General features: G+C 41.1%; 1 protein-coding gene across 1 annotated transcript in view; it reads left to right on the forward strand.

The window, feature by feature from the left end:
• Nucleotides 1-16,613, forward strand: part of NRDC (nardilysin convertase) — a 31,595-nt gene that overhangs the window by 14,198 nt on the left and 784 nt on the right. Inside the window, exons 15-30 of the mRNA XM_082226718.1 lie at nucleotides 577-681; nucleotides 866-989; nucleotides 1,838-1,924; nucleotides 2,460-2,579; nucleotides 3,583-3,634; nucleotides 3,952-4,102; nucleotides 4,203-4,330; nucleotides 5,244-5,406; nucleotides 8,668-8,699; nucleotides 9,579-9,717; nucleotides 11,058-11,105; nucleotides 11,866-11,918; nucleotides 12,621-12,704; nucleotides 14,288-14,378; nucleotides 15,059-15,175; nucleotides 16,076-16,165. Of these exons, the coding sequence (XP_082082844.1) occupies nucleotides 577-681; nucleotides 866-989; nucleotides 1,838-1,924; nucleotides 2,460-2,579; nucleotides 3,583-3,634; nucleotides 3,952-4,102; nucleotides 4,203-4,330; nucleotides 5,244-5,406; nucleotides 8,668-8,699; nucleotides 9,579-9,717; nucleotides 11,058-11,105; nucleotides 11,866-11,918; nucleotides 12,621-12,704; nucleotides 14,288-14,378; nucleotides 15,059-15,175; nucleotides 16,076-16,165 (1,584 nt within the window). The remainder of the gene's footprint in view (nucleotides 1-576; nucleotides 682-865; nucleotides 990-1,837; nucleotides 1,925-2,459; nucleotides 2,580-3,582; nucleotides 3,635-3,951; nucleotides 4,103-4,202; nucleotides 4,331-5,243; nucleotides 5,407-8,667; nucleotides 8,700-9,578; nucleotides 9,718-11,057; nucleotides 11,106-11,865; nucleotides 11,919-12,620; nucleotides 12,705-14,287; nucleotides 14,379-15,058; nucleotides 15,176-16,075; nucleotides 16,166-16,613) is intronic.

A 16,613-nucleotide genomic window follows, 5' to 3' on the forward strand; every position in this document is an offset into this window, starting at 1 on the left:
ATAATAGCTGGGAATCTAATTGTGGTGACTATAGTAAGCTCATTGCTAATTTTAATAATATGGGATTATTTTACTGAGATGCTTTTGAAACAGTCATGATTTGTGATGACTTTCTGCTTTTGAAGATGTGCGTCTTCAATCTTCAGAGCTAAGAACTTGAGTTTGGAGCCCTGTTTAGGAGCCGTTCAAATGAATAGCTTTTTTCAACATGAATGAAACTCTAATCTTCTTTTTCTTAACTTTGATTCTTAATGAGCCCAATGGGGATTTCAAGGAACAAGTTTTCTTGTCCAAAATCTACATTGATTTTTGCAGTTGTCATGCATCTGGGAATCAAATGAATTGACTACTGCAGAAGATTGGCGCAACTGCCAATGCACATTTGGAAAGCAGCCAAAATCTAGGATTCTTCACTAGTTCCACTTGATTCTTGGCACAAAACAACTGCAAAAGTCAGTGCACAATTGTGTGGGGAAATTGATGACCTGGATTCACTTTTAAGCTTAACCAGAAGTAAGGTTAAGGGGGGAAATGTTCAAATGATCAGATAGTGAAATAGAACTGTTTGTTTTACAGACTGACCCAGTTGAATATGTTGAAAGTATTTGTGAGAATATGCAGCTGTTTCCAAAGGAGGACATTCTGACAGGAGACCAACTTCTTTTTGAATACAAACCAGAAGTAAGTGCACTCTTTAGGTCTTGCTTCTTACTAGATGAGATGATTAAGAAACCAATTCTACCAATTAGGGAATCTTGTTTTCAGTCCTTCACGCTCTGCTTACAAAGTAGTAGTAGAATAAAGCTGCTTAATTGTGCACAAATAGGGACACATAAGAATATATTTGAATCCTTCATCTTTGCAGATCATTGCTGAAGCTCTTAACCAGCTGACACCTCAGCGAGCCAACCTTATTCTGCTTTCTGCTGCCCATGAAGCTCAGTGTCAGCTGAAGGAGAAGTGGTTTGGTACACACTACGGTGTTGAAGGTACAACAACTTGGAGTCTTCCTCAAAGGAATTTCAGAGGTGGAGGGAGGCTATGGAAGGAACTGCAGTGTGTTATGTTGGAGTGAGGTTGGCCTATAAGTCACTAAGTCCCCTAATAATCAAGGAACTTCAGTGCCACAGGTGGTGAACTTGTGGCTCTCCAGATGTTTGTGAATTCTGGCTCCCACCAGCCCCAGCCAGCCTAACCAATGGTTAGGTATGATGTGAGTTGGAGGGCAGTGAGAAGATGACATTTCTGTCATGGTTAGCAAAGAACGACATGTTGGATCTATGAATGGTGAAGGATTATGTCTAGATCAGGTGTATGAGTTCCTTGCTGCTGCTATGGTGTGGAAATCAGGGGTGTGCATTAGAGAAGAGGAGGATAGGAGCTGTGTGCCCTGTCAATACAGCTTTTTGCAGCTGTATTTTGGGTGGCGCTGTGGGTTAAACCACAGAGCCTATGACTTGCTGATCAGCAGGTCGGCTGTTCGAATCCCCGCAACGGGGTGAGCTCCCGTTGCTCGGTCCCAGCTCCTTCCAACCTAGCAGTTCGAAAGCACATGAAAGTGCAAGTAGATAAATAGGTACCGCTCCGGTGGGAAGGTAAACGGCGTTTCCATGCTCTGCTCTGGTTCACCAGAAGCGGCTTAGTCATGCTGGCCACATGACCCGGAAGCTGTCTGCGGACAAACGCTGGCTCCCTCGGCCTATAGAGCGAGATGAGCGCCGCAACCCCAGAGTCGGTCACGACTGGACCTAATGGTCAGGGGTCCCTTTATCTTTACCTTTATAACATCTTCATTGGCTTCAGTTGTACTAAGTTTGTCTTTTAACATTAATTTTAGATATTGATCAATACTGGAAAGATATGTGGGCCAGTGACTTTGCATTAAATCCTGACTTGCACCCACCAGAAGAAAATAGATACATTGGTGAGTGAATTATGACTTCATACATGCCTAAAATAGGGTTGAATGTGACTAGATTCTTTTGCTTACATGTTGTTAAATAAGCTGTCCTAGGTTTTCTAAATGAAGGCTGCCTCTTCAGTTACAAGTGAATTCAACAGATTTATGTAGCTGGGTTTCTGTCATGTTGTATTTCAAAAAAGTAAGGAGCAGTACTTTTTCGGGGATATTCGAGGGTATGCAGTACCAACACCTCTTTTTTGTTGTTAAAAAGTTCAGCACTTACTGTAAGAACTTCATGGTGATTCCCTATTTTTCTAGGGAAAAAGCACTGGTAGGGAGTGTTATCCAGCAGAATCAGAAATTTATGTTGCTGCATCAGATCAGCAATCCATTTATGCAGCAGACCATGAATAACTGTTAAGCTAGTAACACTTCAATCCTTACAGTGATGCTTTGACACTTAAGCATACAGATTGCATAATTTATTTGAGATTGATATGTACTTGTTACATTGACATGTGGATGTGCAACAGTAACTCCTCCTCCTTAATTTTAGCAACTGATTTTGCTCTGAAGGCTCCTGACTGCCCACAGACAGAATATCCAGTCAGTATACTGAGCACCCAACAAGGCTGTTTGTGGTACAAGAAGGATGATAAATTCAAAATCCCTAAAGGTAACCCCTTTATAGGTCTCTTAATGAAACTTGTTAATACACTTTTAGGTTACAAAACACAGGACATTCCAGGTTGCATTTATCTCCTTGGGGCTTTTCATATAGCTTATTTTGAATTTTGTTTTTGTTTTAAGGCAGATACACATCCTTACACTGAATCCAGATGCAACTTTAGAACATCTGTTTCAGTAGTGACATAGATAAAAAAATTAAATGACATGTCCATGCATCCTTGTGCTGAGATCCTTCTCCTGAAATGAATTTCTGTGTTTGTATATACACTTTTAATCAAACAGTAGCAGCCTTTACACCAATAGTAGTGAACCTGTCACTATCAAGATGTTGTTAGAATCCAAACCCTATCAGCCCAGCCAATACGGCCAGTGGTCAGCAATGATGGGAATTGTAGTCCACCAGTATCTGGAGGACCACAGGCTCTCCGTCCCTTCTTTCGACTAGACAAGGCAGTATATTGGCATCATAAAGCACCAAGTTATTTTCATTTTGCTGGCTCTACATAGCTTAGCTTGTTGGTGTCTGGAGTTTTAGAAAATGAAGATGTGAAACATTTCAGTTGTTAATCTAAGCATTGTATTTGGACTTGGGATGTTTAACTCTGGCTACCATGGTTGGGAATTTTTGGGGAGTGTTTCAGTCACTGATCTGTGGAATGGCACTGCTCTACAGCTGCCTTCTGCTAGCCAGTGGCAGAGGTGCTGACTCACCCTTCCTGTACTGGGTAGGAAGCTGTGTTTCTTTATCCAGCAACATGCAGACCCCATTCCTTTTCACTGTTCAGAGAGACTACTTGCCAAATCAAAAGCTTTCTGGCTGTATATTAGCATGCCCTTTAGATTTCATTGTATTTAATCAGCAGTGGGTAGGACTAATAATCTGTTTAAAAGAGATTGGGAACCATAGGTCAGGAGGTCCCAAAGAGAAATAATGGCTTGATGAAAGCTCCCCATTGTTTGCTATAGCTCATTATAACCATTTCTTTCAGCTTATATCCGTTTCCATCTAATCTCACCGCTGATCCAGCAGTCTGCCGAGAAGTAAGGGTTGCAGTCTTTTTGTCTGTCCTTTTGATTAGCTTATTTTTCTGCTGTAACAAGCATCTGTGGTGCTTCAGAGCATCCCTGTTACTAATAAACATGGAATACTAGGTGGTGGGTGGTGGTAAAATATCAAATGCTGGGTTTGATTGTATAAACCATAATGTCAAGTATGCAGGTAATTGTCCTATATATGTTAATTTAATGAGTGACATTTGTCTTTTGAATGAGTGGTATAATTCCACAGAGCCTTTCCATGAAGGACTCTCATTCACATTCTTACTTTTGTTTCCCGTCAAAAAAATTGCTGTGTGCAGCATTGTGCTCTTTGATACATTCGTAAACATCCTCGCACACAACCTCGCTGAGCCTGCTTATGAGGCGGATGTTGCTCAGTTGGAATACAAGCTGGTAGCTGGAGAGCATGGACTGATCATTCGCGTAAAAGGATTCAATCACAAGCTTCCTGTAAGTGTTGGTGGGATTTTTTCCTTTGGGTTCCTTTTGGGAAAATGATCCTATTTAGTCTACTGCTCTAGGGAATCAGCATTTTACTTTGTTCTCCCAGCTGCTGTTTCAACTCATCATTGACCACCTAGCAGACTTCAGTTTTACTCCAGAAGTTTTTGAAATGATAACTGAGCAGTTGAAGAAGACTTACTTCAACATCCTCATCAAGCCAGAGACTCTGGCCAAGTAAGTGTTTGAAACAGTACAGGCAGGCTTGGGTTTACCTTCTGCGAGAAGTCCCAGTTCTAACAGCAGCTCATCGGCTGGGAGTCCACAGGGGAGGGGAAATCGCTACTGATAGTAAAGATTCCTTAGCTTTGCAAGAATATATTTGGAAGTGGGTGGGGGTGGGTATGCAGATGGGGAACCCTGAGAAGGGAATGGAAATAATTTGTCCCAACCACAAGGAGCTTCAAGACCCACCTCCTCACCAGTTGCTTTAGGGGGTGGTGTGGGTCTGAGCTCTCCCTTTTCTTGAAGTAATAAGAATAATAATTTATCATTTATACCCCGCCCATCTGGCTGGGTTTCTCCAACCACTCTGGGCGGCTCCCAACAGAATTAAAAGCACATAAAACATACGGCAACTGTAAAAAATTTACCTAACACCATCAAAACCACAATTGGCATGGAAGGGGTGTTAAACCTTGGGGGGGGGGGCGGACTCTCATATCCTAACTGTTGCCATGGGACAAAGAGAGACTGAGATGGCATTCAGGGTCTAAGTTTCCTGCCCCATGGGTTTAGTCTCTCTTCATCTGTTACAGTTATTGTTGAGGAAATGCTTCTTCCCACCAACAAATAGTTCAGTTCTCCATGTGCATTTGGAAGGTTACCACTCTTAGCATTGTTATTTGCGTACAATAGTTCATGCATGCTGCAGGGTTCATTGAGTAAAACGAATGGCAGGTTTCTGTTCTAAGGGAGATTTTGGTCTTTTAATGAAAAAGCGGAAAGGAGCAAGATTTGAGCATCCGTGTTTCAAATGAGTGCAGTTGCACATTTTTTTGCTTCATTTCGGATTCGCTTATGGGGGGGACTTGAGAGGCCATCTGTTTTCAATTATCATGCATTCAGCTGTATTTCTTATTGGTCACAGAGATATACGCCTCTTAATACTGGAGCACGGCAGGTGGTCTATGACGGACAAATATGAGACACTTATGAAGGGCCTTTCTATAGATTCTCTACTATTATTTGTGAAGGCTTTCAAATCCCAGCTTTTTGCAGAAGGCCTTGTCCAAGGAAACTTCACAAGCACTGTGAGTACAGATCTATCAGCTTCATCTGCCTCTCTGAATGATCCTTTATTTTGATGATTAACAGCTAGTAGTAGCATAGGCTTATTCATTTATGACTTGCCACGCTAGTACCACAGCAGAGCAGCTAGTGGTGTTTGCAACCTCCATGTTGATGGTATCTGTTTGTTGTTGCCTTAGGACCAAACCTTGCAGAAAAGAGTCCATCAAAAGGCTATGGCTGGCAAATCCACTCAACGTGAGAGAGCAGTTGTGCAGCTTCAAAGGAAGGCTAGTTTTCTGTGCAAGCCTATAAAGGGCTGTTTAGGGAACATCGTCCTTCTGCGCCGCTTAACATCCCCTTAGATAATGCTACACCATGGCCCCCAACATCTGAAACTGAAATCACTTCGCTAATCCTACAAATGAAATCTGGCAAAGCTCCAGGAAGTGATTTCATTGTCGCTGAACTTTTGAAAGCGCAAATAAACTGGTGGGCCCCGGTCCTTGCAAATCTATTTTCATATATAGATAAGACGACTGAAATCCCTAAAGATTGGGGACTAGCTATAATTGTTCCCATATTTAAAAAGGGCAACCCCTCTGATCCATCCAATTATAGACCAATTAGTCTCCTGAATGTGATCTGTAAACTTTATACAAAACACCTATGCCTAAAACTATGTGAATGGTTAGATCATAACAACTTGCTAGAAATTGAACAAGCAGGGTTTACATCCGGACGTTCCACCATTGATCACTGCTTAGTGCTAGATTACTTTGTCTATAAGTATGCGAAACATTGGAAAAAGTCATTATATACGGCCTTTGTGGACCTAAAGGCAGCATTTGATTCTGTATCCAGGAGTAGGCTCTGGGCCAAATTGGCCAATATGGGTATCAACAGAAGGTTATTACTTCTGATGATTAAGCTTCATGAGAACAATACCCTCCAGATAAGACTTGCACAGGACGGCAGACTCTCTAGAGAAATCCCAGTCCAAAGAGGAGTTAGACAAGGATGCCTATTAGCCCCACTCCTATTTAACATCTATGTTAACTCCCTGGCCACATGCTGCCGTGAAATTGAAACCCACCCCCCTGTGCTCTCTAACGGCAGAAAAGTACCAGTCTTAATGTATGCGGATGATGCTGTTCTTCTCTCCCAAACCAAAGTGGGTCTGAAACGTGCCCTAGGAAAGTTTAGTGACCAATGTAACACTGAACTGTTAACAATTAACTTTGCCAAAACCAAAATTGTACATTTTAACCGCTCCTTCAGGAAGGATAATTGGAGCGTAAAGGGAAACGCCATTGAACAGACTAAGACCTTCCAATACTTAGGCATTACTTTCTCTTATAATGCCAAATTGTCAACACACCTGACCACATCAGCTATATCAGCAGAAAGAAGTGCAAATGCTATCCTTAGATTATTCAGAAGGAAAGGAGCGGGCTTCCTCCCGATGGCCCTAACAGTCTTCCAAGCAAAATCTTTAGCCCAACTTCTATATGGCTCTCAAATTAACCCCTCTGCCAACCTTAAGACCCTTGAAACAGTACAATCTAAATTCTTAAGATCATTATTTGCTACTCCTAAGTGTACACCTAATGCAGTCTTGAGGCAAGAGGCAGGACTGCCCAGAGTGGAATTAAAAGTCTGGGAACAAGCAATATCCCTCTGGCTGAAAATCCACTACAATCCTAAGGGTCTATTACCTTGTTTCCTGGCCGCAGTTCCCTATCCTCCTTGGCTTATGCAAATAACTAACAAGATCAAACAAATTGGTCTAAACCCTGAAAATCTTTTTATTGGAACTCTGAACAAGGCAAAAGCTATTGTCACTCGGAGACTTTATGATATCGAATTACAACAAGAAGGCGCCCTACTCCCGGAGACGTATAGATGTTTAAAAGCTTGGCCTAATTTTGCAGCTGCCTCTTACTTAACCAACATCACTAACGAAGCCTATAGATGGGCTTTCTCTAGAGCCCGCTTTGAGACAATGCCCTCAGCAGTGCTGTACGGCAAATTCACGCGGGTTCCAATGCATGCGCGTCTCTGCCCTTGTATGTCTAATAAGGTAGAATCTGTCACACACACTCTCCTGTTCTGCGAATTTTATAGTGAAGAACGAGTTCAACTTATTTTACCGCTTCTATCAAAATTTATACCCCTTCAATATTATTTGGAATCCTGCCCTGAAATTCTCCGAAAATACCTCCTGGAAGATTCCTCAAGCTCAATATCATATGAGGTGGCTAAATTTTGCACTTTAGTAATTAGGAAGCGTAAATCTCTTCTGTTGAATGGCACACTGCGAAGTTCCCTTGCGTAACCGTTTTCCTTTTCTGAGGTTGTTGTTGATTTCTTCTTGTCTGATCTTGTGGGGTTTAGTGTCACTGGCTTTGGCCGCAATGAAACTTGAAACTTGAAAAGGACAGCATGGTTTTCATGAAGCAGAACTCTGTCCTGATACCAGTACCAAATTATTTTAGTTTCTTTTCGATTTTTATAGTTCTTTAGATATACCCTCTGTTTTAATACTGTTTAACTTTCCAAAATGTTTTATAGATTCTAAATGATTGTGCTCCACCCTACTTATGCTGGTCTATGACCGTAATAAAGATTTGGATTTTTCTGTGCAAGCAGTTAATGTGAAGTGAATTCATACTGCTATCTGTCCTCTGCTTGTGCTGGTCTAAGTACCTGGAAGATTCTCATGCCACTCTTGGGAGTGATGACACTCTGCTTATATTGCATGTGTTTAGACTGATACATGGGAAAGTGTTTCCACGTGAGACATCAGTCAGATTTCTTTGAAGTTCAGAGAAGGATTTGCAGGATGTTTCGGAATCCATGAAGCTTTGCTGCTGTAGTGTGTGCTCTCTCACAAAGTATTTGTTGTGTGGTCTGGGACAAAACAATTGGTGTTTACACAGAGTGGCCATTGGGTTGTCTCTTGGTCTCAAAGTTTTGAGGCAAAAAAAACCCCCCAATGTAATACTGGAAGGGCTTTTTTTCATGGTAGGAAAGTATTCTTAATAGGCTTATGTAAAGGCCAGTAAAGAATAATTTGGAAAATGACTAAGGATTGTATATTGGTGGTAAGCATTAGTTGTTTCTTAGAGCCAGAAACCACAAATTGTTTCTATCCAGTTTATTTCTTCAGTGCTGAGAACACCAGATTTAAGTGTGAGCCAAATACTTTAGTTTTGTGTGGACTAATTTTGGCATTGGGTACATATATTTAGAAATTAAAATACATATCATTTATCTTTAAGGAATCAAAAGAATTTCTGGATTATGTTGTTCAGTAAGTATATTTATGCATTATATTAGAATATATATTAGGCTGTGAGGCATGACCAAAACTTGAATGGGAGATAGACCACTGAAAACGGGGACTACAAACCAGTTGAAAAGAATGCTAATTGATCTCATGAATATGATTGATTACCCTATTAGATAAAATTATATATGAATAAAAACAGTATTCCTGAAGCCAGAAGCATATTCTCTTGGGTTTTAGGTGGCATACAAGTGTTGTAGCAGGTGTCATCTTAGAGGTGTTCCCACCTGTGTGAAAAAAAGGTAGCAGTGCCTCTCTTAGGATGGTGTTTATATTAAACACACACTATCTGATCAACTTGGACACTTGTTCTTCAGTTAAAAGGTTTTCTAAATGACTCTAACCAATTCATTTATTAAACTCCAGCTCTATTACAAACATACCTTCTTCTTAAAATTAAGACCCAACCTATATGGGTCATCAGCAACTGCCTCAAATTTAAGTTTTTCTCTTGCGGGTTTTCATCGATGTGATTTTTGTATTTTATGAAATAGACATGCTCACGTGTTTAGAGAGCCAGTGTGGTGTAGTGGTTAAGAGCGGTAGTCTCGTAATCTGGGGAACCGGGTTTGCGTCTCCGCTCCTCCACATGCAGCTGCTGGGTGACCTTGGGCCAGTCACACTTCTCTGAAGTCTCTCAGCCCCACTCACCTCACAGAGTGTTTGTTGTGGGGGAGGAAGGGAAAGGAGAATGTTAGCCGCTTTGAGGCTCCTTAAAGGGAGTGAAAGGCGGGATATCAAATCCAAACTCTTCTTCTTTATGAAATCTGAGCCTAGATCATAATGTATATTGGGTTAAGGAGTGAGTTGACAGCTGACACTTTGATCTGTGGACTTTTTCAGAACATTGAGATTCCTTCCTTTGGTACATCCCTGTCCAGTTCAGTTCCGGGTGATGGACTTGCCTGGTGCTCATCTGCTGTGCAAAGTGAAGACCCTGAACAAAGGGGATGCAAATTCTGAAGTGACCGTCTACTACCAGGTGCTGTGGTGCAAAGAGTGGGTGTATTAATTCCTTTATTGTGCATTTGCTCGTCATAGTATGTGACCCTCCTTTATAACTTGAGAACTTGTTTCATAAGCAGCACTGACATGGCAAATACAGTGGGCTTCTGCAAGCAGATGGAAACTTTGTACATGTAAACATGTAGCTAGGAATAACTTTTGCTGCTAAACTCTACTATAGAATGGAATCTAACATAGAAACTTTACAAGAAAGTGAGTGACATAAACATGCCAGTAGTTTGTCTATGGTGTTTACAAAATTCAGTAGCCATTTAAAAAGGGGGTATAGCTCAGTGGTAGAGCATTTGACTGCCATTTTAAAAAAACTTATCACATGGCAGCTTTAACACATAAGGAGCCTGTAGTCTCTAGCTGAGCGTTGCCATTGCCCTACAACTTTTTGGAAATCCCAAGAGGTTGGGGGACCATGGTGACACCCTGTCCACATACTAAACATTATTGTGTCTTCTATTTCTCCGTATGGGTAACTCACAACTTAACTCGCATTTAGCTTTTGTGCATGCATCTTTACATGCTTGGCAAAAAATACAATTGAAATGGGGTGGCTATCTGGGGAAAAACACTTTTGCAATCCAACAACAACAACAATTTATTATTTATACCCCGCCCATCTGGCTGAGTTTCCCCAGCCACTCTGGGCGGCTTCCAATCAAGTGTAAAAAACAATACAGCATTAAATATTAAAAACTTCCCTTAACAGGGCTGCCTTCAGATGTCTTTTAAAGAGAAGATAGCTGCTTGTTTCCTTCACATCTGAAGGGAGGGCGTTCCACTGGGTGGGCGCCACCACTGAGAAGGCCCTCTGTCTGGTTCCCTGTAGCCTCACTTCTTGCAATGAGGGAACCGCCAGAAGGCCCTCGGTGCTGGATATCAGTGGCCGGGCTGAACGATCCTACCTGCCATTGATCCTGATGTGTTTTGACTTTTGGAATTTGGCTTTATGTGCTATCCCCGTAACATAACCCTAGGCAGTTTAAGTTGGAAGTCAGCTGTATTTCATAGCTGTTTCAGGAAACTGGTAATCCTCTCCTTACAGTGCAACTAGAAAACTTCTAACTGTGTAGTCAGAGCTTCCATGTGTTGTGTTTGGCATGCTTTACTCCCTTCCCGTGCATCCTAGTTCTTAGGTATAGGTGAGAGGCTGAAGTACCAATAGGGCCTATTATTATCGATTTGTCATGTATTTGGTGATTTAGAGAATTTTAGCATCTCTTCCCACTTTGGAGATAAACATATAGCAGAACTTAAAACCCAAGCCTTATAGTGAATGAATTCTTTGTTGCTGTTCCCTTTTAGTCCGGAGCTAGGAGTTTAAGAGAATATTCTCTCATGGAATTGCTTGTGGTAAGTTTGGATTGCTTTCTAAAAACTGAAATAGGTTAATATCTGACCTTTCTTAGTGCAACTATAAAAATCACAGCACTTGAGTGTAAATTCAGTTGGACAGCATAGTTGTTGCAAATCAAACCATAGAAGCCCATGTTTGGGATGTTTGTGCTGAAACTGTGCAGGGATAGTAGAGCATGGATGGAGAGGCAAAAGGGTGATTAATATGGGAACTGGTTGTTATACAAGGGAAGGACAATGGCTCAGTGATAGAGTACATGCTTGGCATGCAGACAGCTTCTGGTTTGATCCCTGGTGTCTGTTGGTAGGTCTGGGAGACACCTAGGTTCTAGAGATCTGCTGCTAGGCAGTAGAGACAGTGCTAAACTAGTTAGACCTAATGGTTTGGCACATCATAAGGCCATTTCCTGTTACATGAAGCACACCTTCTTGACCTTTTTGAAGGGTCTTCCCAAATAATCAGTTCATTACATAGTCAATGTGCATTTCCAGAACACAGCCTACAACCTGATTGTTCACTTCCTGTTTTGTGAAGATTCAAACTTTCCTAGCACAGGTGGGACTAGACATAAGTGATATAGTGCAAATTGGGGGGGCAAGTATTTTGTATCTTAGGGTGAGCAGCTGTTCTAATAACTGGCTTAAAAATATAAATCATTGCTTCATTTTGTTTCATTTGCCCTGAGCCTTAAATACTGCTTTTTATGTGGGAGGGAAAATGCAAAAATCTTGCTGTGATTGAAATACTTCGTTTCAGATGTACATGGAAGAGCCTTGTTTTGACTTCCTGCGAACAAAGCAGACCCTGGGGTAAGTTTCCATTCAGCTGCCCTGTGGAAGTGAGATGCGTCAAGAAGGATGGGAGTGATCCAATAGACAATGTGTACTTGAACTTTCAAGAAGCCTTTGATAAAGTTCCACACCAAAGACTCCCGAGTAAGCTTTAGCAGTCATGGGGTGAAAGGGCAGGATCTCTTATGGATCAGTAAATGGGTACAGTATAGTATTCAGAGACTAGATGGACCATTCTCACAATGGGTATTGGGATTAGGGGAGAGCAGTTTCCAAACTGGGTGGATAAGCTTCAGAAAATGCAAATTTGGTTCAGTTTCTGTAAGTGAAAAGTGATGTAGATTGAGGCCAAAAAAGTCCATATAGAACTGGCAGTGACTGACCAGGAAAGAGATGAAAAGAGGTGAAAAAGTTGACCCTCCTGACTCCAATGGAATGGAGAGACCTGAGAGTCAATAGCAGATTGATGTCACCTCTCTACTTTTTATCTGTAGTAACAAAATTAAAAGCCAACACTAAAATGTTGAGGGTTTTTTGCAGTCTTCCTTCTTGATATTTTTTAGGTGGCATGTGTACTGATGAAGCATTGAGGACAGGAATCTTAAGTTAGCATTCTTAGCTCATTATTATAGCATTCACATGAAACGTGCTTAAGATGTTTTGAATCATGCTTATGGAATGCTCTCCTTTTTGCCTCCCCATCTTCTCTTTGGGCTTTAGATACCATGTGTACCCAACCTGCAGGAATACATCTGGAATTCTTGGTTTCTCTGTTACAGTAGCAACACAGGCAACCAAATACAAGTGAGTTGCACATTGTTAAAACTAATTTCACTGTTTTCATCAGGCCCTGTAAGCTCATTAGTTCTTCAGACATGATGTTTTAGATACAGCATTCTCAAAACAAGAAATACAAACTCTGGCCTGCATATTCTAATGTATTCATCCTACAAAATAATATAATGCAATTTGGGGGGGGGGGGAGTGCAGTAAGTAAAAAAGTTTTTTATTCTATCTTGCCTATGCAACAGCCGCTTTTTTAATCATAAAAGTTTCCTTTTTTCTGTAACTGCCTGCCTCAGGACAGACATGGCCATGAGCTACTCATTTATTTGTTGCTTCTGCTCCACACACCTGTTTTTAAAATGTCTTTACATCGTATTTGACAGCACTGTGGCTTTGTTTTTGTTGTGAGAGGAGTTTACAGTATCTGTGCCATGTACCTCTCTACTCCGATAGGTATCCTGTAGCCTTCCAGAGATTGTTGGATTCTAACTTCCAGCCAGCATGGTCAGAGATCCTGGGAGGTGTAGTCCAACAACATCTGGAGAGCCACAGGCTATCCATCTCACCTTTGGTTCTGATAGGACAATGGTCTAGCCACCTCACTCCTGTTAACTTACATACCTACATGCTTACTCTTGGTTTAACTCAGTATGGACTGACTGCTGCTGTAATGTATTGTAATTTATAAATAAGCATCTGCAAAATAAATAATAATAATAATGAACTGCAGAATGAGGAATAAATACTTGCTTTGTCTCCTTGTTTCTACATTCTTCCCAGTCCAGGGTCTTCCTGTGGTTATAAGAGTCTGACAGAAACAGCATGGGGTTGCCCTTCTCCTTCCACTGGAATCCAGTGATTGCCAATGCCCGCACTTTTAAGCCCAGTGGATGCCAATTAACTCCACATAGCTGGTTCAAATAGGGACCCTGCTGGCGCTAGGAGTATGCGTCTGGTTCATCCTGCCCCACCAGGCTATGGGCAGAACTTATGGCATGCTGATCTTAGCTCTCTAATAGGGATGCATTATAGTGAGCAGATCACCTGTTCAGCCCAAATCTATACACAGGTGCCAACCCTGACTTACACTGCCTTGAGGCTTGGATGCATATGGTAGTGGCAGGATATTGAATGTGGACTGCAGGTAGCCCTGTCCTACTATTTTAAGGGTTAGATTAGGTCTCTTCCAACACTAAAACTTCTCTAGCTTCTCCTTTATAACCTCCGCTGGCAATCAGCACCAGTCACAGTGTTACTAATGTAAAATTAAGCCTTGTAAAGCAAACTTAGGAACTTATTTTACCTAGGAGTTACTTTCCTGGAATACTGGATTGCAGCTCAATTTTCCCATGGTGCAGGAAATAGTTTCTCTACTCCCAATTGAGATGGTGGTTTCCACAAGGGAATTTGTTGTGGTAAACTGGTATTCACAGTTAACATTCTGATAACATGCAAAAGCAAAATTCTAGAGCAGTGCTCCAGTTTCTCAAAAATAGGCTTATACTTTTAGTAGAATTCCACTTCTGTTTTTTGGAACTAAATTCTTGAATGCAACAGCCACAAGGAATAGATGTTTGAATATAAATTGTTCTTGCTTTCAGCTCTGAACTAGTGGATAAGAAGATAGAAGAATTTCTTTCATGCTTTGAAGAAAAACTCAAACAAATGTCAGATGAAGCATTCAAGACGCAGGTAAGGGGTTTAATAAGATGCTTCTTTATTGGAAAACATTTCTGGAAAACTAATAAAAGGACAGCTTGATCAGGTCATGCTCTTCTGTATATCCATCTATGTGCCAGTAATAGTTTCAGGTTTGTTTTACTTATCAGAGGACCAGAAACTTCACAGCTGGTGATTTGCAGATATCAAAGTGGAGTCTTTGTCTGGTAGTGCATTCCACTGCCATAAAATGCCTAGGTGTGCAAGAGTCCTCTTGCTGCCTATGTTTTTGATGATGTGAGTAGAGGACATACAGACTAAAAAAAAGGAAACCTAGCTCCAGGCCACCTTACATTGTAACTACTGTTTTTGCTGTAGTGTGCTCAGCAAATTTTAATACACACCTTACTCGGCCACGTACCAGCTTCTCAAAATTCTTACTATACTATAATTTAATTCCTTACAGATATATGGCTGGGAAACATAAGGTGGTGCTATGAACATGCACCAGCAAGGAGATAGTTTAGTCCATATGTTCTACTCATTTACTTAAAGTATTTTTATATTTCTTTTCAATAAATTCTCAGAGAGGCTGAGAACTGTACTGCAAGTGGCCAAAATTTAGAAGAATTCGTGTGAGTGGGGCAGCTTCAGTATTTTTTGTAGAAACAGCGACTGTGTGTGATTAGCGTGGCTTGTCTTTTCGACCCCAGGTCACAGCTCTCATTAAATTAAAAGAATGTGAAGATTCTCATCTTGGTGAGGAGGTAGATAGAAACTGGACGGAAGTAGTGACTCAGCAATATCTGTTTGACAGACTAGTCCGGGAGGTAAGTGACTTCTTTATTTTTAACAGCAGAATTCTTGCATGGTTCAGGTTTCTAAAATCTCTTTAGACTAAGGTGAATCCCCAAGTGCTCCAAATAAATGTAGCTAATGCTACTGGAATTATAGCCATTATGGTGCCAGTGTGTCCACAAAAGGTCTCAGTTAGCACCCCTTCATAAATCCACAACATACATTTACACTGGCTGGGCTTCTCTGACATTGAACATGCCATGTTTAACAAGCTAAATAGGATGGACAACCTACCCTCCATCTGTTCTGTTGTTGTTATTTATAATTTATTTATACTCCGCCCATCTGGAGGAGAGCAAGTTTCTCTTTGTGAAGAGTATGGCAGTTGCTAATGTAGACCCCTTTTTTCCTACTGATGCGGGGAGCATGGGCACACAATTTATTGTCTTTTTCTACTCTTTTAGCTGTTAACGGTCCTGAGAAGAGCAAATCAGGAGGCATCCCCTTTAAATATTTACAGGATTGTTTCCCAGCATTGACCTTGAACAACTGCAAAGGTCTATGAGCCAGCAGAATGTTTCTGCTATTATATTTAATTCAAATTCCGCCTTTTTGCAAGGAGCTCGATGGAAGGGGAAGAGTTTTTGCCAATTTAGTGTTCTCCCTGCACCTCTGATGTTCTAGAACTGATTTTGAGGGTACATTTGGAGGCTGCAGGGGGGAGGGTAAATTGGTCTCTCTCTCTCTCTCTGTGTGTGTATATATATTCCTCACTATCTGTTAGTGAGAAGAATTATGGTAGGTTCAGCTGTATTCTGTACAGAGTTCATGGATAAAAGAAAATGGCCGATGCTTTGAGCTAATTTAGATACAGTACAGTAGTTGCATGTTAAGTAGGGTGTTATCATTTTAAACTATTCCATCTTTTTCAGATTGAAGCTCTAAAATCTCTTTCACAGTCAGAACTAGTTGACTGGTTTCAAGCACACAGAGGTAAAGAAAGGAAAGTGCTTAGTGTACATGTGAGTATTTATGCTTTTAAAAATGTATTTGTCAGGGTCAGCCGAGACTAATCTGTGTTGGAAGTCCCTGGCTTAGAGGCTGAGCACATATTTGTTGTTTCTGCAGTTACCAGGGCAGAGGTAGTTGAAGCTCTTTTTCTGCAAGGCTAGAAAGAAGCATTCAATCTACCCCCACAATACTTGTTTACTTATGGATTGTGTATTTTGGTGGGGGTGCTGGGGGTGGGCAAGTAGGTACAAGGCTTTTGAGCTTCCAGTAAACAGTAGAAGCAACCAAAAGGCTCACTCAAAGGTTTAGCGTTACAATCCTGGTTCTGTAGTAGCTTGGATGCAGAATTGTATATATGCAGAGCAGCTAAGTAAAGAGCACTTGTAGGAGTCATAGATCATGCAGGTACCCTGGTTTAGGGTGAATTTAGGAAAGTGAATCATAGTTATGGAGATAAGG

This window comes from Podarcis vaucheri (assembly GCF_965113315.1).
Source record: "Podarcis vaucheri genome assembly, chromosome: 6".
Taxonomy (NCBI): domain Eukaryota; kingdom Metazoa; phylum Chordata; class Lepidosauria; order Squamata; family Lacertidae; genus Podarcis; species Podarcis vaucheri.